General features: G+C 41.1%; 1 protein-coding gene across 1 annotated transcript in view; it reads right to left on the bottom strand.

The window, feature by feature from the left end:
• Positions 1–24,791, bottom strand: part of TRPC3 (transient receptor potential cation channel subfamily C member 3) — a 93,779-nt gene that overhangs the window by 43,877 nt on the left and 25,111 nt on the right. The window contains exon 3 of the mRNA XM_060246835.1: positions 9,750–9,935. Coding sequence (XP_060102818.1) covers positions 9,750–9,935 — 186 coding nt within the window. The remainder of the gene's footprint in view (positions 1–9,749; positions 9,936–24,791) is intronic.

Genomic DNA, 24,791 nt, shown 5'->3' with positions numbered 1-24,791 from the left:
AAATTGCGAATACAAATTCTCAGTTTGGAACTTTTATTAGCATCTGCATAGATCTGTGAATAAATTTTGTCACAACTATTAGAAAAGCAAAATTTTACTATTAGCCCATTGCAAATCTTGCTGTTCTCTAACAAAAAGTTACTGTTGCAGGCACAAAAACAACAAATATGGAATTTGTATATTAGACAAGGTGCTTATTCCCCTTAATATGTGATCATGCAAGCCTCTCTTGCATGTCCTCCTGGGGTTTCCAGGTTGCAGTTGGCAACCCCAAGAGCATTTAGGGAGTGGAGACTGGTGCACTGGCACCAAACCAGTGTACTGGTGTCACTTTCTGTGAAAATCAGAAGTGACATCATGGGATACAGGAAGATTTTGCAAATCCTAGGGTGTGGTCACACGTCACATTAAAAGCAGGTGTGTAGCGCTCAAATCTGAACCGTTGAATATTGATTTGATGCAGGGCCATTCAGACAAGCATCCAAGAATGCGACTCATTCTGTTGTTGAGCGATCAGACATCTAATACTATCACGCTCTTTTCTTGGAGCATGCGTGATCAGATGGTGATTTCTGGGAGGGGGGGGTCCATTGAACATGCGCCCAACTGTTTGGAGTTGGAAAATCAAACGTTACTTCAGAGGTGGTGGGGAAGGGGGGAAAGTTTCTGGAATTAACGTTGCTGATTCAAACCAAGGAACTGCCAGGAATTACTTTCCTAGAAATTGGCAGTGACAATGATATCTGGAAATCCTCCACATTGAAAAAAAAGATTCTTTTCTCTGTTCTGAATAGTGGGATAATGTTCCACTCCCTCCGATCCTGTGTTGATTGGAGAAGCAGAAGCGTCACCTCAGATTCCAGGATGATCTGGCAATGCGCATGTCTGCTGGGAGGGGTGGGAGGGGCGGTAAACATTCCAAGGGGCAGTATCCCATGTGAGCTGTCCAAACAGGAAAAAGCCAACCTTGTGCCGCTTTTTTGAAAAAGGGCCGGACTTTCTGCACTGTCAAATTAATGCGGCATTGAGGCGCAAGCTGGGATAACCCTGGATGACACTCGATTGCCAGATGTGGATGTCTGAACGAACACATTTAATCCGTCAGCAAGACGGAGCTGTGTCGCCACTAATGGTACGTCTGACTGCACTCCTAGAGTATCCCATGGTGTCACTTCCAGTTTTCACCAGAAGTTACTTCCATGCAAAATGCTAATGTACACCCACCACCATTTCCTCCTGACTGCACTTTAGGCACCAGCAGGTAACAAATCAGTTTGCTGTGAAGTTTCCCACCATAGCCATAGCAGGAGATGTGGCAACTCTGCATCCTCACACATATATTATTTAACAAAAGTCAGTATTTCTTTTAGATGGAATAAAGGGACAGAGAGTAAAACAGGACAGAATTGTTTGTTTCTTCTGACATGATATACTGCTGGACTAGGAACTGGGAAACCCAGATTCAAATCCCCACACTGCCATGGTAGCCTGGGCCATATATACAATGTTAGCTTAACCTACCTCACACTGGTTTGTTGCAAAAATAAAATGGAGGAGAGAAATAAAGTTGTGAACTGCTTTGTGTTTCCATCGAGGAGGAAAACATGATATACATATCTAACATAAATAAAATATCCCATGTACCTGCTAAGATCATGCTGTTACATATATGTTCATGCTTGAAACTGAGTAATTTCTAAGGCTGCTGTAGACACTTCAGAAAAATAAGCTTTAGCTGAACAATTTTAGAAAAAATAAAAGTAAGAAACAAACACAGAGATAGACATAAAAAGTCCAATGCATAAATAGGATTCCAGAAGAGTGGCCACCTCAAGCACTTTATTGTACAGTCTGCAGTTACAGACTGAAAGATGCAGAAAATGCCACTAGGGCCGCAGTACAACAAAATTATCTCCCAAATCCTACTGAACATGGTGGGAAGTATTCTGCATAATAAGCATAAGGTCAGGTTGAAAAAGATCTCAGCCATATTAAAGATATATTAGCTTTTGTGATCCTGGGTTCACACTGGCAGATCATGTTATCTATGATTAAGGCCAAAGCACCAAAGAAAAATCTAGCCAAAGCAATACAGCTTTTCCAGACAATGGCAGCAATGTGGACAGCAGCTCCTTTTTATTTCCCTTTCTGTTTATACCTGTGACCTAGAAACATCTATACAGTATGAAAACTCTGAAGAGGGATCAGGCCATGGGGAAAATCACACTGGAGATTTATTTATGGTAGCAAAGAACTCCCTTCTGATTCTGATGCTGCCAACACAGCTCCACTAACGGTTTTATAAGATTCATTATCAGCTACTGAAGTTACACATTAACAGTTGCCACGGTTCTTAAATCTAATACCCTTAGCTAGAAAGTAATATGAAATGACAAGCTTCCCAAAATGGCTTTTCCTCTTGGGCTATTTTAAGCTTCTAACGGTTCCTGAATGTACAGATTGTTATCACCATATAATTTTATGCTATTATTAGGCTTGTTTATTTGGTGTGTCACAGAGTTGCTAGCATCACAGTAACACTTCTATGCTCAAATGAGACCCAAGATGTATTTTCAGAAAACAAAAATACTAACAGTTTCTCTTTTTGTTACGATTTTCAACCTATTCCATATGTGATTTACTCTTTTATTCTTAAAAATGCAGTAGGACACAAAAGCATCAAACAAAGAGGGCAGTCCCTTGTGCAAAAAAGAAATATGGCCAACAGTTTTAAAAGTGTTTGCCTAGTGGGAAGCTGAAATGCAGCTATTGAGAGCTTAGGTGATTAATCAAACAAGTCAGCCTATAATTAATGGAGGAATTCATAGTTAAGAATCATGTTCTTGCCCCGTGCATTGGGAACGATTTTCTTACACATGATTGAAAAGTGTATGACTCAAAGTGAAATGCTATGCAGGGTTACTCCAGCCTGAGACCACAAACTTCACTGAGGAATAGTAAATTGTGAATCCATAATATACATATATCGTATGTACAATTCTATGTAGTTACTCCAATCTTAGCCTATTGATTTAACGGGTATTACGGGTTCAAGACTTACTAATCCTCAACTCTGCTGCACCACATAATACTACAGAATGCTGTTTAGATCTCCCACTTAATTCAGCCCTCAACAGGGCCGGCCCTAGACTGTCTGGCATCTTGGGCAAGACTAACTTCTGGTTCCCTCCCCCCTGCACTGATAATGTCACTGAGTCACATCTGGTGCCCCCAGAAGGCTGGTGTCCTAGGCAATTGCCTAGTTTGCCTAGTGGCAGGGCCAGCCCTGGCCCTCAAAAATCTAAGGCTTGCTTGGGGTGCACAGCCTGCAACTGCTTTGCTTCTTTCAGCAGTATTGTTGGGGACTGGGATACAGAAGACTAGTCCAAAGACAGAAGTGTTAATTTTATTACATTTACTCACTTGCTGGAGGTTGTTATAGCAATAACAAGTTGCAACAACACCAGCGCTTTCTCAGCATCATTAATTTCTCAACTCCACATCTGCAAGGCACTCATTGGTGCTCAGATGCAGGGTAGGTAGGAGAGAGTTATAGAAGCATAGAAAGCAACTCTAGTGGATCATGATCGTAACAACAAATGCACCCAAACTATGTGAAACATTTAGGAGATATTTATAGAACTCAGTGGCCACAATCCAATGGCAATACATTAGAGGTTATGAAAGATTACAGTTCTTGCTCTCATAGAATTCCAATTTATTTCAAAGAACTTTCTATGGGAAAAGAATTGGGCGAATTGTGCCTAATCCGATTATAAAGAACCCTAGATTTTGAAGGCACCTCATGGATCACCAGGCTCAAAACCACACCTATCTATGTCAAAGAAATCCTGGAATATAGCTGGACAGTATCTTAAGAAATTATCTAATCATCCTCATGTTTAAAAATTAAAGAAATTGTTAATCCATTAAACTATTCCTGTAATGCGCTTTCATAGATTTTAGGAATTCTAGGAAGATGTTTACTATAGTCCTCACAAAACTTGGTCATTAATGAATTCATATGAAAAAATCATATTTTATTACAATACTTATTGCATATTTTATTATCTACTTCAAAACTTTCCTATGTATGGAAAGTGTCTTGTTGAAATAGGAGAACATATAGTTCCCCAACACCACATTCTGAAATTTATCCTTCCAGTAGGACTAAAATTATCACAGAACAGTGCTTCCCAATCCCTGTCCAGTTAGTTTTTTCAGAAGGATAGGTATATCAATTGTATTCAAAGATAGTGTTCTGCAGTTCAAGTTCTACCCTCATGCTTGGGAACTGCAGATGTATCTTCACAGGATTCTTGCTATTCCAAACAACACTGTCTTTTGGAGCTGAGCTGGTGTTATTTCTTCAGTGTCCCAAATGTCTAGGTGTTTCTTGAGACTTCTAGGCACTGCTCCAAGGACTCCAATGACAACAGGCACAATGCTAACCTTCTGGTCTCAAAGATGCTCTAACTCTTCTGTAAACGCTAACTGTTTGTAAAGATAAAGGTAGTCCCCTGTGCAAGCACCAGTCGTTTCCGATTCTGGGGTGACGTCATGTCACGGCATTTTCACAGCAGACTTTTTAATGGGGTGGTTTGCCATTGCCTTCCCCAGTCATCTACACTTCCCGCCCCCCAAGCAAACTGGGTTTGTAGGTCATGGTATTTTGTGATCTTTTCCTGTTCTTTCTTTTGTATTCTGCTATCTCTTGGGATTACAATAAAAATGATCCAAACTCTATTTTTTCCTACAATTGTGATATCAGGGATGTTATGCTCCAGGTGTTTATCTGTTAGTAACTCGAAGTCCCAAAGAATCTTTGTTTCATCATTCTCCATGATTTTGGCTAGTTTGTGCTCCCATATATTTGTGTGATAAACCATACTTCTTGCAAAGGTTCCAATTAGGGATGGGCATGATCTGAAAAATGAACTGTAGTTTGATCACAAAGTGGCCAGTTCATGGTTAGTTTCGAACAGGTTCATTTGGTCATGTCATTCGTTAACCCAAAAATGAACCATCTTTTTTCCATGGAGGTTCGGGATGTTTGTTTTTGCAGTTCATTCTCCAGATATCATGGCGCTGATTCAATAAATTCTTAAGCAGCACTGGGGGAAGGACTTGTGGAGAGCCCTAGAGACACCCAAAACAGTTGTTCATAGTTTGATTGGCAGCTGTGGAACCCAACCAAAGAGCTCTATGGGACCAGATTATATACCTGTATAATACCGCACCCACTCAGCTACTTTCACTTTGCAGCACAGAGAGAGAAGAGTTCATTGTCATGAGAACTGAAGAAGAATTGTTTGCTGCAGCTGATTTAGGGGCTTTGAGGGACTCTTTTTTCCCCACACACAGTGGGACAATTGTTTAAACACATCTCATGACTGGAAGGTGTTCCTTGCTATGGTATCAAGGAGGAACCGAACCTGAAGCTAGAGCTGAGCTTTCCTGAGGGCACCTGTTTTGGGGAGCTATAACTCAAACATCCCAAATGCAATCTTTGCCAAACTTGGATAGCAGGTGGAGGAGAGCCTGCAGAATATTCTCTGTGACTCTGGTGTCTCTAACTGATGAGGAGACAAATCGAATAGACCAAAAGAACCACAAACTAGTTCAGGGAAATGGTGGTTTGTACAATCAAATGAACCACAAAACAACACAAACCACCATTTTCCCAGTTCATGCCCATTCGTAGTTCCAGTGCAACATAGCTGCAACTCTATTGTGATGTTCTTTATAGTCAGTTTGAGCAATTTTACTGTAAGAACTGACCATGTGATTGACTATTTCATTTTTTGTTTTGCAACATTTGCTATCATCACTGGTCTTCTGAATTTTGGCTTTTATGCTATTTGTTTCAAGTGCCTGCTGCTGTGCAGCTAAAATGAATCCTTCATTTCCTTTTTCATGTGTCTGTTTTGGAGCCACTTCCAGGTATTTTCATTATCAGCTTTGTTCTCTATGTCTTTAAAATAAAACCCATGCAAATACTTTTCCTTACAGTTCCTTACAGCTGTTGCTGCTAACTAGGGTGATTAACATGTGGAATTCACTGCCACAGGAGGTGGTGGCGGCCACAAGTATAGCCACCTTCAAGAGGGGTTTAGATAAAAATATGGAGCACAGGTCCATTAGTGGCTATTAGCCACAGTGTATGTGTGTATATAAAATTTTTTGCCACTGTGTGACACAGAGTGTTGGACTTGATGGGCCGTTGGCCTGATCCAACATGGCTTCTCTTATGTTCTTATGTTTAAGTAAGAAATATATTCTTCGGATGCTATGAAATCAATCTAAAAATTTTCCTTAATATTCCACTCCCTGGAAGCAAACTATGGCATAGTTCTAAAAAACAGATATGTATATATGTGTGATGTTACGGTCTTCAACACATACATATTTATATTTATTTAGAGTTTTAACAATGCTTCCCTTGGTAAATAAGTCTAAGTATATTCACTTCCTTCACCAATTTTGTAATCAATGAAGAGCTTAATGTATTTTGTCTTGCCACTAGCTGACTCATGTCTGCAAAATTCCACTTAGATTGTTAATGGAATAGATTTGACACTGTAAAAAAAAAAGTTACATCAAGCAGCAGGCAATGAAGGCAGGAAAAGTTTCCCAGCAAGAATTATTTTAATTGGTTGCCAGGATTTTAAACAGGAATGAATTCTTCATCACTTAATTGACTTTACAGAAAAATAATTTCTCTAAATATGCTGATGTTAATATCATGAGCTGATCAGATCACATTAATGCACACTAGACCTGCTTTAGATTGTAGATAGAAAGGCAAAAAGCTTAAATGTGCATCAAAAAAGTATCAGAAAGGACTAATTTTCACTCAGCATTCTTACTACAGAGTTTTCTCTTTCCTGTTGTGGTCAATAGTGCAGTCCTAAACCGTGCTACAGCCTTGTAAATTAGGGTTGCCAGCCTCCAGGTGTGGCCTGGAGATTTCCCGCTTTTACAACTGATCTTCGGTTGACATAGATCAGCTGCCCTGGAGAAAATGGCTGCTTTGATGATAGTCTCTATGGCATTGCACTATGCTGAGGGCCCTCCCCTCTCCAAACCTGCCCTCTCCCAGATCCACCCCCAAAGTCTCCAGGTATTTTCCATCACAGACCTGGCAACCCTACTGAAAAATCCACTATATTGGTACAGATGAGTGGGTGGCTTTGTGGAAGTCTTAATATTAAATTAACTAAAGCAGTTACTTTTAAAGAGAATGTTTATAAAATGTTTTATAGATGGTATGTAACTCATGAAAAAGTGTCTAAAATGTATGTTAATCTATCTAACAAATGTTGGAAATATACCTCGCATACTGGGACTTTTTATCATATGTGGTGGTCTTGCAATGTTGTTAAAAGCAATTAATCCAGAGTTATTTTTATTGAACATTTATCCTAGTGATTATCCAAAAGAGGCAAAGCACCTGATGGCACATATTAATTTTGATTGAGCAAAAGTGGAAACATCAGGAACTGCCTACTAAACAAGAACTGATTGGAAAAATATTAGAGACAGCTGAACTGGACTATCTATCTTCTCTACTGAGAGGCAAGACTATGGAAGATGCTAAAAAATATTGGGAACCGCTATATGTTTGGCTGGACAGTTCTGTGAATACCTGACTACTGCTACCTAATAAAAATTGCTATTTTTTCTTCTTGTATATGTATCATGGCTGACCCGGATGTATATAAGCTAGGTCTTTCAGTATTTACTTTGTATTTCAATGTACTTTGAATCTTTTTTGAACTATTCTTCCCCTTTTGGTATTATGATATGCTGAATGTAACGTCTTTATTTGTATTTTTATTCCTATTCCCTGTTTTCTCTTCCCCCCTTTTCTTTGTTATAATGCTAATAAAACTTTGAAACTATAAGGATTCAATTTTACTTGCAACTCAAAAATTAAGTAAAAATGAAGATTAAAAGATGAAATAAACAAAACAGGAATTTCAAGCAATACTATATCTAGAAAGACAAAGAAGAGCATTAAAAATCTGTTTTCAGACTTAAGACTGAAAGTGAAACACATGTTTACTATAGAGGCACCAATGCATAAGCAACCTAATAAATAGAAAAATTTAGTAGTGCTTTCCATTCATAATACCTAAAGTAGTTTATATGGTTACCATTTGGAGACTTTAAAAATGATATAACGGACTCAGATAACAACAACAAAACAACAATGTTGAGTCAATTTAGTGATTCATTTTCAAAGGCAACATGTCTATAAAACAAAAAAGAGCTGAGGTGTTTGTGCAAAATGAAAATAAACCTATCTTTCCAAGATCTCAAAGAGCTTCTGCATACCTCAATCTTAGGGTTATGGAATTACAGTACAATATCATTCTATATCTGAGAACAAAACTACTACTTATTATATTTTTTAAACAAGAAGAGCCCGGAGAAACATTGACAGTGCAAAAGTCCCTGCTCCCCCCATACCTGCTTTCCGTACATGGCAGCTGTGGGGAACTGCTTTTTAAAAGACCCCAGGGGCTCGGTTTGACTCAAGACCATTGTGTAAGGGGGAGGAAGGAATTCTGCATTTCTCCACTGTGCCATTTTCCCAAGCTTAAAAGACTGGGGTGGGAGGCATTCAATCCATTTTGGAGCTACAAGTGCAGTATTCCACATGGTGAAAAGATGACATGTAGTTTAGTCCTCAATGTGGCATCGTGCTGCACTATCAGGATGATCAAGATGTCCCTACATAAGGCAGGTGTCTTTTCTCTAGGCAATACTATGTTTGCTTTGGGAAGCCAGTCATGTTTACTGCAGAGCCTGTGCTAGTCCCATAAGTAGATTTCCACATCAACCAAGTAACAGATAACAGGAATAGAGAAAGATGGAGCTCCAAGAAAGTGACAATTCCAGGGATCAGATGCTTTCCACCAGTAAGCACTACTGAAGTGCACAATTACAACACTGTGATATCTCTTTTAATACGCCATAACATAATATGCATTAACTTAATATGTACAATATACATATTTCAAACTTTTAAAAATTAGGTAGTTATTTATTAGTGAGGGAAGAGTGTTAAAAAATCCTGTGACGCTATCCAGATTTTATAGTAGGATGATCACGATTTATGTACAGCAGTGTAATTCAGTAAATTGGTTTAACAGATGGCACTCTATAACAAAATGTGATTTATAACAAAAGCTATAAGAGATCTTGCTGACACTAAGAATATGAACATGACCATTCTGAGGTAAATAAATGTAGGTGTCAGTGTACTGAATTCATCTACTATTAGAGTGTCTTATAAACTCTCTGAGGTAAATAAAAGTTGATCTTCTTGAAGTAACATAAATGTAATAGAATATAGGATTTATAGCTCTTGTTTTCATAGACGATCTATGCAGGGTCAGTTCTGGTTAGGATTTGGATGATAGACCCCCAAGGAAGTCCAGGGCTGCTGTGCAGACAGGCAACTGCAAACCACCTCAGTTCATTTCTTGCCTTTATCTTATGAGGTCACCATAAGTTGACTTGTGACTTTACACTTTCCATCACCAATGACACACATTATATTTTCATTTTAAAAGGCCAGTTTCCAAGTTGCCTTACACTGATAACAATGTATTATTCTAGCAGAAGACAGCATCTATAAAAAAATTTCTATACAGTTTATTATTGTAAGGTCATTAACACCTGCAAGTTTTGATGCAATGAATCAAATATCATATTGTTTGGAAAGGCTAACTAGTTACCTTTTTCACTTCATATTTAATTGCGAGTTTGACACGAGTCAATGAAGCTCTGTGCCTTTGTGTTTCAGGTGGCTCAGCTTCCAAATCTCCATTCAGAATGGATTCTACCTCTTCAGAGTCTCGACAGAGATCAAGGACACCAACCACAAAGTCCTTGCATTGCATAGACAGCTTGCGATAGTCATTCTGAAAAGCAGAGATGTAAAGTTAATGGCCTCTGACTCATATCAAACAGATTTATTTAACAGAGAAAAATGCAGTTCAAGTGGATAATGAGCAATTTAGTAATACAACAACTTACATTTATGAAGGAGGTGTACATTCTCTCAAAGCATTTATTTAGACTGGATTGCATATTTATACATTGTCCTTTGCCCTCCTCCATTGTAATATTGAATGATCATAATGCATAAAAACACATAGTAATCCAACTTCTAAATTAAAATACTGAAATATCATTGACCTAAATTGGGATTAAAAACTCCAAAATCACGAAATTAATTTTTGTCATATTACATACTATCTCTATTATTGTTGCCTGGAGAACAAAATCAGTTGCAGTAAGAGTGAGGGGGAAAAAGAAATCAATTATCCTAATGGTCCTTGCTCCCTCCCTCACAACCTTCATCTTATTTCCTGTTTATCATTTACTTCCATTCCCCCTGCCCCAGATTTTGGAGTGATTCTAAAGTTGTGCTTCTATTGTCAATTTTCCATAAACATAACATCTGAAATACCACCTTAAAGACATACAGGAAAGGGAAAGGTCCCCTGTGCAACCACCAGTTGTTTCCGACTCTGGGGTGACGTTGCTTTCACAACATTTTTATGGCAGACTTTTTACGGGGTGGTTTGCCATTGCCTTCCCCAGTCATCTACACTTTCCCCCAGCAAGCTGGGTACTCATTTTACCGACCTCGGAAGGATGGAAGGCTGAGTCAACCTCAAGCCAGCTACCTGAAAACCCAGTTTCTGCATACAAGGAAGGACTAAAAGCCTTGTCCTCTTAGGCAGAAACTTCCGCCAATACCCAGAATGGCTAAATATAACTGTAAAAAATGGAATGATTATGAAAAAACACAACGGAGACTTGTCTAATATTGGAAGAACTGTGAGGAAACTGGCTAAATGTTTAACAAAAAGATTATGGACCTAGACTATGTAAACTCAGAAGGTATGCATTCAAGAACAGGATTCAAGTTACTTAGCTAGATAGAATGCCCTATCTATGAATCAGTTCACCAGGTTGAATACTTCTATTTTCTCCCATCATAGCTAGGTCATTCACAGATGGGATTTTAAAAAGCTGTACACCTCTGGATAATAACAATTCCACTTCCCATTCCCAAAAGGCTGCAGAAGAGGCAATGTTACTAAACGAATCATCCCCCCCCCAAAAAAAACTTTTGAGACCCAGTAAACTTAAATCTGAAAAAGCAATAACTATATAGTACTTGACCCAATAAAAAAGAGTAGCTAAGTAAACATTTTTACCAAAGAGAAAGACTCATTCAGAGCTCTTTGTTGTCTCAGAAACTTACAGTACCATCAGTGTCCTTCTAAGTCATTTTAAATTAACTGGGTTCAAAGGAAACTGTATAGGTTGACACTGCTAATATTGTCTACACAATTTCTAACTAGTTCTACATATGCATTTATTTATTTAAAACATTTCTATGCTGTCTTTCCACCTAAATATGGTCCCCAAAGTGGAAAACATCAAAACATTTAAACATTAATAGAACATTTAAAATAAAGTATCTATAAAATAAACCATTCAATACAAACATAAAAACACACAAACACAGATTACAACACAGCCAAGGAGGAGGGCCAATAAAAGTTATTGGTGGAATACCAGACAAAACAAAAGAAGTCTTCATTCACAAACAATGTTAGAGGGAGACAGATAAATCTCCCTGGCATGGGGGTTCCAAGATTTTGGTGCTATGACCCATTTAGTCCCAGGTGATGGGCTCACCCAAAGCAGAGTCTATGTTTATATGGGAGAAGGCAGACCTTAAGGTGTGCTGGCCCATATATAGATTCTATGATCTACAAAGATCCCCCCACACTGAGGGTTTTTTTGTAGCAGAAACTCCTTTGCATATTAGACCACACACCCCTGATGTAGCCAGTCCTCCAAGAGCTTACAGGGCTCTTATTACAGTGCTTACTGTAAGCGGCAGGAGGACCGGCTACATGAGGGGTGTGTGGCCTAATATGCAGAGGAGTTCCTGCTACAAATAGAGTTGTCAAGTCCAATTCAAGAAATATCTGGAGACTTTGGGGGTGGAGCCAGGAGATTTTGGGGGTGGAGCCAGGTTGTGACAAGCATAACTGAATTCCAAAGGGAGTTCTGGCCTTCACATTTAAAGGGACCGCACACCTTTTAAATGCTTTCCCTCCATTGGAAATAATGAAGGATAGGGGCACTCTCTTTCGGAGCTCATAGAACTTGGACAGTATTTTGGGGAGAGGCACTGGATGCTCTGCTGAAAATTTGGTGCCTTTACCTCAAAAAACAACTCCCTAGAGCCTCAGATACCCACAGATCAATTTTCCATTATACCCTATGGCAATCAGTCTCCATAGGGAATAATGGAGTGCCCAGCAGACCATTTCTCTCCCCTCCCCCACTTTCTGATGACCCTGAAGTGGGGGGAGGGCCTCCAAACCAGGGGATCCCCTGCCTTCAAATGGGTATTGGCAACCTTAGCTACAAAAAAAAGCCCTGCCCATATATATTTAGGATCATGCATTTCATATTCTATAGGAATAGTACTTCACAGCTTGTGGCAGTGGCAAAGAGGGTGATGAAAGTAATCCTGAATTTAGCTGATATTTGCTGATATGTCCTTTTACATGTGCAGTAAATATTAAAGAGAGACAAGTTTCTGTCCACTGCAGAAGGGAGATAGCTTTTTAAAAAAAGATGCAGGAAAGTTTCCCCATCCCTCATAAGTTACCTTTGGCACAGACTTTGCTGGTGTGGTCTATTACATGTTTGCTGAATAGTCACAGTATGGGTTTCTGCATAATCATAAGGTTCTGACTAGCCCTGCTCAGATTTAAAAGCCCTGTTCGGACATTAGTCTGAGACTGCTTTTTTTTTTAAGTAGAAAAAAATGCCATCCTGAAGGTTTTACCATATTTTTGAAATGGTTATTTCAAAACATTTTTATTTATGAAATGTAGGTGGTCCAAAAACTCAGGTAAAGTGCATTTTCTGTTTGTAGTGTTTGAATTATGTAGATATTCAAAAATATGCATAATCTTAAATCAGTGTATGGTTACATATTAAGTAAAACAGCATTAAATGTGTGGATGCTGTTTCCCCCCTAATGAATAATACTCTAATAAATCTGTAATACTCTGCCTTGCTCAAGGTAGACCAAAATATCTTGTTCCACTTTCACTAACCGCTTAGCAAACATTTCCCTGGAATGTTTAGAACTGCTATTATTAACCAAAAAGTTTTATCACAAGTTTAACACATAGCTGGGTCTGGCAACATACAGATCTTCTATAAAGTAATTTTGTTTATTTTTTTTATGTACCTGACTCTTTTAACAAAGACTCATTGGGGCTAGCAATCAAGTAAATCTCTTTAACATTGTTAAACCCCTTTGGAATCTCTGCTATGGAGCTCACTTCTTTTGCTAGCACTTCGATTTATGCAATGGCCAACTGAAAACCACTGATCTTGTGCAAAGTTTTTTAGTGGAAGAGGGTGCATTCCATGGCAGTAGGGTTGCAGCCTCCAGGTGGGGCCTGGAGATCTCCTGCTTTTACAACTGATCTCTAGCTGGCAGAGATCAGGTCCCCGGGAGAACATGGCTGCTTTGAAGGGTGGAGTCTATGGGATTGTACCATGCTAAGGCTCCTTCCCTCCCAAACCTCACCCCATCCTGGATCCCCCACCAAGTCTCCAGGTATTTTCCAACAGAGACCTGGCAGAAACAAGGGTTGCCAGCTCCGGGTTGGGAAATGCCTGGAGATTTCTAGGGTGGAACCTGAGGAGGGCAGAGTTTGGGGAGAGAAGGGACCTCAGCAGGGTCTAATGCCATAGAGTCCACTTTTCAAAGCAGCCATTTTCTTCAGGTGAACGACCTCTGTTGCCTGGAGACCAGTTGTAATACTGGGAGATCTCTAGCCACCATCTGGAAGTTGGCAACACTAACAGAGACTATCCAGTGCATATGGAACTCATTCATAGAATCCAAGCCAGTATATATTTTCATAAATAGAAAGGGTCATATAAAACTTCTAGTGAATGCTTAAACTTTGGGTTAAGGACACATTGAGGGTAAAGGAAGTTCTATATCTAGGAAACAGGCATGTTCTAAAGTTCTCTTAATGCCTTTGATGTTGAATGGGGAATCATAGAGTTGGAAGAGTCATCTAGTCCAACTCCCTACACAATGCAGGACATTCACAAATACCACCCCCTGCTAAATTCACAGGATTCGCATTGCTGTCAGATGGCCATCCAGCCTCTGTTTAAAAACCTCCAAGGAAGGAGAACCCACCTTCTCCCAAGGAAGCCTGTTCCACTGAAGAACCACTCTGTCAGGAAGTTCTTCCTAATGTTCAGCCGGAAACTCTTTTGATGTAATTTCAACCCACTGGTTCTGGTCCTACCTTCAGGGGCCACAGAAAACAATTCTGCACCATCCTCTATATGACAGCCCTTCAAGTACATGTGTAAGGAAAAGCCCCCTACTTTTCATACACATAGACATCATGATCACCAGTATGGTTACCAGGGTGCCTGGAGTTTTGACTCACACACATCTGCTCTAAGAAGTGAACTTTGCCCACGGTTGCTAAGGCTTATGTGGATACTATAAGCCTCAGCTTTGCAGCAGCATTCTACATCTCTGGATGGGCGTTAGCCAGAACTACAGACGAGCTTCCAGCTGTTCCTTGTGTGCCCAGCCTTGGCCGCTGCAGTGGAAGAAGCCATGCCACCATGAACTGTACAGGCAAACAGTTTCCAGCCTGTTTCCATGAACCAAAGGCTAACACCACGAGAATCCATCTTGTTTTCCTGACTCCATATCCAACAGCTGCTTCAACTTCTGCATAAGATAATCAAGCATATCTTAGGCGTGGATCCTGCCAGACCACTCAAGCCTTTGTCCAACAGAACTCAGGACAAAGACTGGTGCCAGGAAGAAGACTAAAGAAGAGGAAGACCATCTTCAGCCAGAGCCAAGTTCCTTTGTGTAAACCGAGTGTTACCTAGGCAATGATTTGGCTCTCTATTGTCACCCTTTTAGATAAGTTTAATAGTCTTAAGCATCTCCCCACCCAGTAATCTCTCCCATTCTTCTCCCCAACTGTCATTTTGGAGCCTCACCCTGGTCCATTTCTACCTGAAAGTTCACTCAGGTATCCAGGACCCAAGCCTGTTCATTGGTCAGTCATGGGCACCCAATTAGGTGCCACCAATTAACTTGCTATTGGCTACTGCAGAAGTCCAGCCCTTAGGGTCACTGCAGAGCCTCCCCTTTTCTGAGATCATGTACCAGCTGACCACCTGTCATCCACCCCTGAGCCTCCCATCCCCTAAGGGCTCAAGGTAGTCTATATAACCTGTGACACAGCTCCCCACAGGTGTGCTTCCAGCAGTATCCCAATTTCCACTGCAAAGATCCATCCCCGATTCTGAGGCCAAGTTTCGGGTCCCTTCTCCCACTCCCTCACTTGTCGCCATTGGAGCCTTCCTTGAAGACTACGATAGGTAAATATCACCCTGTTTGTCTACCCATGTGTTCCCCTATCTCTCTATGTTTCCTAGGACTGAATGTGTGTTTTGATGAGTATTGTATCTTGTATGGAAGCCTATATTTTTCTCAATAAATAAATAACTGTTTTACTTAGAGTCCCTAATATTTTAAGCATTACTTTTCTGGATGTGTTAATCCTGTATGCACAGGTAAAACGATCCTGAGTGAGCCAGGTGCCCACCTGACAATTCTCCAACCTCGTTTTGAGGGCATTTTGGCTTACACTTGAAGATGGTGATCATATCACCTCTCAGCTGCCTCCTCTGCAGGAGAGCCAGTTTTGTGTAGTGGTTAAGTGTGCGGACTCTTATCTGGGAGAACCGGGTTTGATTCCCCACTCCTCCACTTGCACCTGCTAGCATGGCCTTGGGTCAGCCATAGCTCTGGCAGAGGTTGTCCTTGAAAGGGCAGCTGCTGTGAGAGCCCTCTCCAGCCCCACCCACCTCACAGGGTGTCTGTTGTGGGGGAGGAAGGTAAAGGAGATTGTGAGCTGCTCTGAGACTCTTCGGAGTGGAGGGCGGGATATAAATCCAATATCTTCTTCTTCTTCTTAAAATGCCCAACTCCTTCAACCTTTCTTCGTAGGATTTGTTCTCCAGACCCCTCACCATCTTTGTTGCCCTCCTCTGGACCCTTTCCAGCTTGTCTGTATCCTTCTTAAAATGTGGTGCCCAAAAGTGAACACAATACTCCAGGTGAGATCTAACCAGAGCAGAGTAAAGTGATACCATCACTTCACATGATCTAGACACTATACTTCTGTTAATACAACCCAGTATTGCATTTGCCTTTTTAGCCACCACATCACACTGTTGACTCATGTCCAGCATATGGTCCACTAAGATCCTTTTCACACATACTACTGCCCAGACAAGTCTCCCTTATCCTATAACTATGCATGGGATTTTTCCTACCTAAATGCAGAACTTTACATTTATCCCTATTGAAATTCATTTTATTGATTTCAGCCCAGTTTTCTAGCATATCAGGATCATTCTGTATCCTGTTTCTGTCTTCTACTGGATTTGCAATCCCTCCCAATTTAGTATCACCTGCAAATTTAATAAGCATTCCCTCGATTCCTTCACCCAAATCAGGCCCCAGGACAGATCCTTGAGACACTCCACTTGTCACTCATCTCCAAGAGGATGAGGAACCATTTACAAGCACTCTTTGGGTGCAGTCTGTCAACCAGTTACAGATCCACCTAATGGTAACAGGATCCAAACCACATTTTACCAACTTGTCAACAAGGATAGTATATGGAACCCTATCAAAAGCCTTACTGAAATCAAGATAGTCTACAGCATTCCCATGATCCAACAAAGTAGTCACTTTCTCAAAAAAAGAGATCAAGTTAGTCTGACATGACTTGTTCTTGAGCAACTCATGCTGGCTCTTAGTAATCATAGCCATCCTTTCTAAGTGTTTCAGAACTGACTGTTTGATGATGTGTTCTAAAACTTTACCAGGTATAGATGTCAAGCTGACAGGTTGGTAGTTACCTGGCTCCTCCTTTTCCCCCTTCTTGAAGATGGGAACAACATTTGCCTGCCTCCAATCTTCTGGCATCTCACCTGTTCTCCATGAATACTCAAAAATAATGGCCAGAGGTTCTTTTAGTACTCCTGGATGCAGTTCATCTGGCCCTGAGGACTTGGTTTCATTTTAAGAAACTAGGTGTTTATGCACTACCCCTATGCTGATAATACCCTCATTATATTGTGAAGAAACCCCCCCCCCCTTACAGAACATTGTAATCTCCAGCTTGGTTGCCAGAGCACCTGGAGAAGCGACTTGCACACGTCTGGCCAGAGAGTGTGAGCACACCTATCCAGGGGCAAAAGGGACTTATGCAGTACTAGCAGCCATAACGCTACAAAGGCACTCTAGACCGGTACAAGAGTGCCCACCAGAAGAAAGGATGGTTTCCCGTCATTCCATATGACGTCCATCTCAACCATGGAGTGGAAGAGACTGCACCGCCAGGAGCTATCCAAGTGAATGGTTTTGAAGTTCTGATCATGGAATCCACCGTGGAGGGCTAACACCACACACAGCCATCTTCCTACTAGGCTTGACTCCATTCCAGCAAAGCAGACGGCTCACGTACACACCAGATGTCGCCTACGCCTGCAAGCAACCTACCCAACCCAGGAGTGGTTAATCGTCCAACCGCCACTTTCTTTGTTTGATGGAACTCAAGACAAAAACTATTGCCCCAGAGAAGACAGAAGAAGAGGAAGACCATCTTCAGCCAGAGCCAAGTTCCTTTGTACAAACTGGGTGTTACCTAGGCCATGACTTGACTCTCTATTGTCACCTTTTTAGATAAGTCCAATAGTCCTAAGCATCTCCCCACCCAAGTAATCTTTCTGTTCTTCTCCCCAACTGTCATTTTGGAGCCTCCCCCTGGTCCATTTCAACCTGAAAGTTCACTCAGGTATCCAGGATCCAGGCAAGTCCATTGGTCAAGAGCAAGCACCCAATTAGGTGACACCAATGAACTTCCTATTGGTTGTCGCAGTAGTCCAGCCCTTGTGGTCACTGCGAAACCTCCCCTTTTTGTGAGGTCATGCACCAGCTGACCACTTTCCTCCTCCCTTGTACCTCCCATCCCCTAAGGGCTCAAGAGAGTCCTTATAATCTGTGGACTAGCTACCCACAGGTGTGCTTCTATCAGTATCCCAACTTCCGCTACATAGATCCATCCCCGATTCCTGATCAGTTTCGGGTCCCTTCTCCCACATCCTCGCTTGTCGCCATTGGAGCCTTCCTTGAAGACTACGATAGGTAAATATCACCCTGTTTGTCTACCCATGTGTTCCCCTATCTCTCTATCTATGTTTCCTAGGACTGAATGTGTGTTTTGATGAGTATTGTATCTTGTATGGAAGCCTATATTTTTCTTAATAAATTTTAACTGTTTTACTTAGAGTCCCTAATATTTTAAACATTACTTTTCTGGACGTGGAATCCTGTATACACAGGTAAAAAGATCCTGAGTGAGCCAGGTGCATATCATTTGCATATTAGGCCACACCCTCTTGTGCCAGGTCAGCCAGAACTGCGTTCCTGTGCGTTCCTGCTCAAAAGAAACCCTGGATACAGGTCATAATTTTGCATAACTGCTTGCTGTATCACAATTTGTTTCCACAGTTTTTTATACATCTGTTGTTACAGTATGTCACTTTAAAAATCATTCAGATACTCTTAGAACACTGTCCTCACTGGAAATTAGTACTTCCTCAACAGGATTGCTTTTGCAAAAGCAATATTTAATACCACTCAAAAGTTATGTTTTTCCTGATATGTTTTAGAAGTGTGCTTTAAACGTTTCCCTGCTTGCCATCATTCTCTTACTCATTCTCTTACTCACAACACTGATAGCATCTCTGTCCTTTTCTGAAGTAAAGCTGACACAATCACCATTGTCAGGATTGATAAAGCTATTATTTCAAAAGTCTAGGCCCCCATTTTCAGGTCATAGATGGTAAGTAAAAGGGTTGTTTTTATTTGCTTTCTGTTTGCTTGTTTTCACTTTGAGGTTTTCAAAATTTCCTAGAATATTGTATTTGAGGTCACCTTAATGCTGTCTGTAACCACAGTTCAATTCCATATTGCTGCTCAAATGTACCAGCATCTTTCAAGAGTTTTCTCAATGTACCATGTCTGCTTATCTTGACAGAATAGTTTTGTTACTGCATCTCAATTTGTCAAACTGACTTCTTTCTACAATTGGTCTCAAGGCTTGGTCTCTTTCTCTCATACACAGACAGCTTTTATTTGCCAAGCACCACCTAAGAGACTGGCTGTGTACGTATCTGAGTCCTAGAAATTCTGAGGACATAAACACATCTTTTAACGTATCACATTGATTTCTGAACTTCATTCTTTTGTAGCACAATTCCATACTTTACTTTTACAGGCATATTCCTATCCAGTTTACCTATATTTAAATAGTGTGTGCCTCTGACACTTTAGCTCCTGGAGTGTGTTTACAATAATCCCTTTATTTTAGAAACACTGTTACCCAAGAGACTCTGTCTGATCATAAAAGCATTCCAATATCCAGTGAAGTTCCCCACATTGTACCTGAACCAGAGATTCCAAAACAGGCCAACTGATAACACTTTGCTTAGCCCAGGCTTACCTAAAGGGTCTCTACATAAACTTGCAAAACAGCATCCTCAAGGCTAATTCCAGTCTCCCCCCCACCCCCACAATGGAATGTCTGAAACAATGGGTTCTCCCAGGTTCTCTCCATGGATTCAGGCATTCCCACTCTTTCTGTGTCTGCCTCTTTTTCTCCACTCCATTCTTCCTCCCTAGCTGCCAGTGTTTTCCACCTTTTATTGCCTCACACCTTCGTCCCATGCCCTCCTCCCTCCACCAGCCCTGTGCTTCCCTGTCAATCATCCCTCCTCCCTTGTAATTGGTGCATCCACCCTGCGGTCACGGTGTTCCTTGCCCCCTGCTGTGAGGTCCCGGGTGATATTCATCCTCCAGCAAGGCTGCTGGGCGTGGCATAGCTTCTAAAAAGAAAGCTTATACTCAGAGCAAATGGGATCAATGATATCATTCGATAACATCTAATGATAACAAGGCCTTTTGGAGAATTATCTCAAGTAACTTAAAAACCGATTTCACTACTGAGCCAGCTATTGTTGCCCAGTCCTGGGCTAACCATTTTCCTAACATATTTGCTGCTCCACATGTATCTATTCCTAATAGGGATAATTCAAATATCACTGATTTTCCGGTCTGGCCCCCAATAACCTCAAACAAAATCAGTATTTTATTGAGAGATATAAAATTGGGCAAAGCACGAGGCCCAGATGGCCTTCCTGCAGAGGTCTTCAAAAAAATTTGCTGACTGGTGGCTTTTATTTATTTATTTTTATTTATTTATTTAAGATTTATATCCCGCCCTTCCCACAAGTGGCCCCTTGCGAAATTATTTACACTGATTGACTTTTATGGTACCATCCCTGATGCTTGGCTTGATTTTATAACCATTCCAATTTATAAAAAGGGGGGACCAGAACTCCCGGAAAATTTTCATCCCATCAGTCTACTGTCAATAGTAGGCAAATTGTATGCTAAACATCTGGAATCTTGTTTATTGGACTGGGTACACCAAAATAACATTATTGGGTGTGAACAAACTGGCTTTTCCAAAGGCAAAGCTACCTGCGGTCATTGTTACATCTTGGCCTTTTTAGCTGAAAAGTACATGAATACTGGGACAAACAAATTATACATTGCATTTACCGATCTGAAGAGTGCTTTCAATTCAATCAATAAGGCTCTGTTATGGACCAAACTAAGTAACTTGGGCAAGGACCCTTGCGTGTTGTTCCTTTTGAGGAAGCTTCACACTGACTCATTTTGTCAGGTGAAATACTCTGCAAGTGGTGACCTAACCAACAAAATTTCAGTGCTAAGGGGAGTTAAGCAAGGTTGCGTGCTGGCCCCACATCTTTTCAATTTATTTTTAACAGATTTGGCCCAGTATTTAAATATCATAAATGGCCATCCTCCCAAACTTGGAAATCGAGCTACCCCCTTACTCTTGTATGCTGACGATACCGCCATTCTTTCATGTTCAAGAGTGGGCCTGCAACGATATCTGAATGCCTTTCACAATTACTGTAAAAGCAACTCTTTCTATTAACTACTTCAAATCAAAAGTAATTGTCTTCTCAAAAAGTTGGAGCCCTCAGAAATGGTTTATTGGCAACCAATCTATTAAACAAATTCAAAACTATAAATATCCGGGGATTACCTTTAATTATAGACTCAGCTGGATACCACATCATAACAGGACTACTAATGTGCATATTTTAAATCCCGTAATCCATTCTGCATCGATTTCAGTAAAAGGTAATTCGAATCAAGCAGCTTCAGTCCCATTACCAGGTAAAGTTAAGTAGCTTCATATTTGTCACTGGAATAAACAGGCACAATTCAGTAGACTAATGTGGTGAAATTTCCATTTGGGTCAATGGGGCTTTACATGGGGTTCCTATGCAAATACACTGAAGTGAATAAAAGTTCAGCAGTGGATTGACATTATTCTATGCTTGATAGCAAAGAAATTACATTTTAAATGGTATATTTTTGGGGGGTCTTTTTTGTCATTACTCTATGTGGAGAAACGCCATCTTAGTTGGGAGGGAACATGAAACTGCTAAGCAGGCTTTGGCCTAGCCTCCCTCCAACCCCCCCCCTCCCTTCCAGAGCCAAACCAGCAACTCTAGGGGGAAAGCCTCCTAGAGAGGCAGGAAGTTCTTTTGTTCTTTGCATTTGAGTTAACCAGGAAGAAAGGCAGTTCTCAGGTGGCGCTCAAAGGAGGAGGTTGCCAGTGTGGGGGCTCCTGCCTGTGGAAGAGGTCTATTCAAGAGGAAAAGGTAGTCAGACCAAGTAAGTCATCCAGAAGGCAGGGCAAGTTTAGACCAGGGACAGTAGGATGCGTTTATAACCACCTTTTCTTTGTTGTGCTGTTTGCTGTGCGGGTGCTGTGCTGTGCTAACCTTCTACATGCAACTGTTTTTGTTTTGTTCTTCTTTTCTTTTCTTTTTCTCTTTTAATTAAATATTTTTACTGTTTTGAATGCTGGCAGTCAAACTCTGTACCACATAGATCCCCAACCGCCTTAGACCACGCTGCTTTAAGAAGGGGGCCCCGGGGAAGGGGGAAGGCATGCAGTTGGATAAGGTGCCAATCCTCCAGGGGTTCCCCGAAGAAGTGCTGTGGTCTCTGTGATACCCAAGTACTGGGTGGCAGAGGGCCTTGAGGCCTGGCCTCATAGCTGGAGAGGGGGATTGGGAGTCCTGTTCCTCTCAATCTGAACCCCTAGACTGAGCAGGTGGTGGCAGCGAGCCCAAGTGGCAGGAGGAGAAATAGCTCCCTCCAGGAGTTGGCGACTCAATAGGGAGTTGATGGGACCGGGTCTGAAGGCAGAATCGGGCCGGTTCCGTCACACTCTAGATTAAAAAAAACTTTAGAATGTTTAAATCATTTTGGGCTTGTGTCAGTAATATATATAGGTATGTGTGTATACACACACACTGCATTAACCCTCCAAAGGAAAAAAAAACCCAGCTAGACTACTTTGGCAAAGGGGTCAAAGTGACCCTACATTACAGCAAAAAGAATTGAAAACTTGATCGTACCTAATTCAATGACAGAGCTAAGAAAAAAATCAGGCCTCAAGAATAACTTCCTTCAGAAATGCAGGACAAAGGAGAGTCAAATTTGGAATTGGGGTCAAAAATACCCCTAACTGAAAACACCAAAAACCCACAAAAATGTAAATAGGGTCAAATTGACCTCACCATTTTTAAAGCAGATGCAGTTGGGAATCTATAAAACTGTTTTTTAAAGAAAGCAATCACTGTAACCTTCTACACACCCCAAATATGTAAAACTGATGAGGTGACTCAGAAATTTGGAAAATTTGAAGGTGAACAGTTCAGTGCACAAGTGGCTATAGGTAAACTGGAGATGATCAAATCAGAGGTTTGGAAAATCTGGACAAAGGGAACCAATCAGCTCAGTGGACAGGTGGCTGGGGTCATCTAGAGTACTTTCCCCACCACCACCCAGATATGCAAAGTTGAGAGGATCACTGAGGTTTGCAAAATTTTAAGGACAAAAGAAAGTAATTAGCTCAGAAAGTGGTGGCCAGGAATCACCTAGAATTCTAGGCTTCATGGCTCCTTCAGGTCTGGAAAATGTGAGGTTCAGAGGATGCTTTCAAACATGTCCAGGGGAAAGAATGACCCCATTTTCTAAAAGTTCAGTGCAGTTCAATTTGAGCTTTTCTATGAGGCTGTGGGTGTGAGGGAAGTTTTGACAGAGCGCAAACACAGAACTTTTACCTGCTCTTACTATATACTCAAAAATTCAGGCTGCAAAGACTGCTTTCCCTTGAGGTCATTGCAACCCCCAATTCCAAGTGTTCTAAAACCTCAAAGCCAAAAAAAAAGTCTATAGATATAAATTATGAGTAATTTTTTTGTTTTCACCGCTTCTCCACCTTTCAATAAACTGGAGATAATAGATGTACAATCATCTATATAAACATGGGAACAGTGCCAAAACCATTTCCCCCCCAGTATTTGCTGGGGTAAACAGAACTCTCAGTGACTATTATGCACATTTCATTTTCAAGCTAAGTCTATTGGGGGCCGGATTGACCCCATTTCCCTTTTGATTAAACTCAAAATTAAAAAAATAAAACCAGTGGGAAAAGGAGAGAGGGACTTCACTAAGGAGAAGGCATAACAGGAGGTTGGTACCCGTAGAAAGTTTTAAATGGGTAAACCATTTTCTCCCCATGACTCCAGGGGAAAAAACAACAGATTGCTTGGGTACACTTTACTTTGGTATGCAGAGGCTACCTCGACAATTTTGATACAAAAGAAATGTTTTTACATGCAAGCTAGTATTAAAACTGCTTTGTGTTGTATAATATTTTACCCTATTTTTCATCTTAAATTCACTGTAAATTGCTTTTTAATTGATTCCAGCAGAGTAGTCATGGTAGACATTTGCAACAGGAGTAAATTGGTTGGAGTCTTAAGAACTAAGAAAATTTTGTTCCAGCCAGGGATTTTTTTGAGCCGGAACACAGTTACCACTAGCTCAGTGTCAGGAGGTGTGGTAGGGTTGCCAAATCCAATTCAAGAAATATCTGGGGACTTTGGGGGTGGAGCCAGGAGACTTTGGGGGTGGAGCCAGGAGCAAGGGTGGGAAAGGCATCATTGAACTCCAAAGGGAGTTCTGCCCATCACATATCAAGGGACCGCACACCTTTTCAATGCCTTCCTTCCATAGGAAATAATGAAGAGGGTCACCTTCTTTGGAGGCTCATAGAATTAGACCCCCTGGTCCAATCTTTTTGAAACTTAGGGAGTATTTTGGGGAGAGCCACTGGATGCTATGCTGAAACTTTTGCGCCTCTACCTCAAAAAACAGGGCCTGCAGAGCCCCAGATACCCGTGGATCAATTCTCCATTATTTCCTATGGGAATAAGTCTCCATATGGAATCATGAGTTCCCAGCAGACATTTCCCTCCCCTCCCCCCGCTTTCTGATGATCCTGAAGCGGGGGAAGGGCCTCCAAACCGGGGGATCCCCTGCCCTCACCTGGGGATTAGCAACCCTAAGGTGTGGCCTAATTTGCAAATGAATTCCAGCTGTTTTTTCTACACACAGCCCTGGTTCCAGCATACATTTC

Source organism: Heteronotia binoei, chromosome 9 (genome assembly GCF_032191835.1).
Source record: "Heteronotia binoei isolate CCM8104 ecotype False Entrance Well chromosome 9, APGP_CSIRO_Hbin_v1, whole genome shotgun sequence".
NCBI classification, from domain to species: Eukaryota; Metazoa; Chordata; class Lepidosauria; order Squamata; family Gekkonidae; genus Heteronotia; species Heteronotia binoei.
The sequence above is the reverse complement of the archived record's forward strand: the minus strand, read 5'-3'. Positions and strand labels throughout refer to the sequence as shown.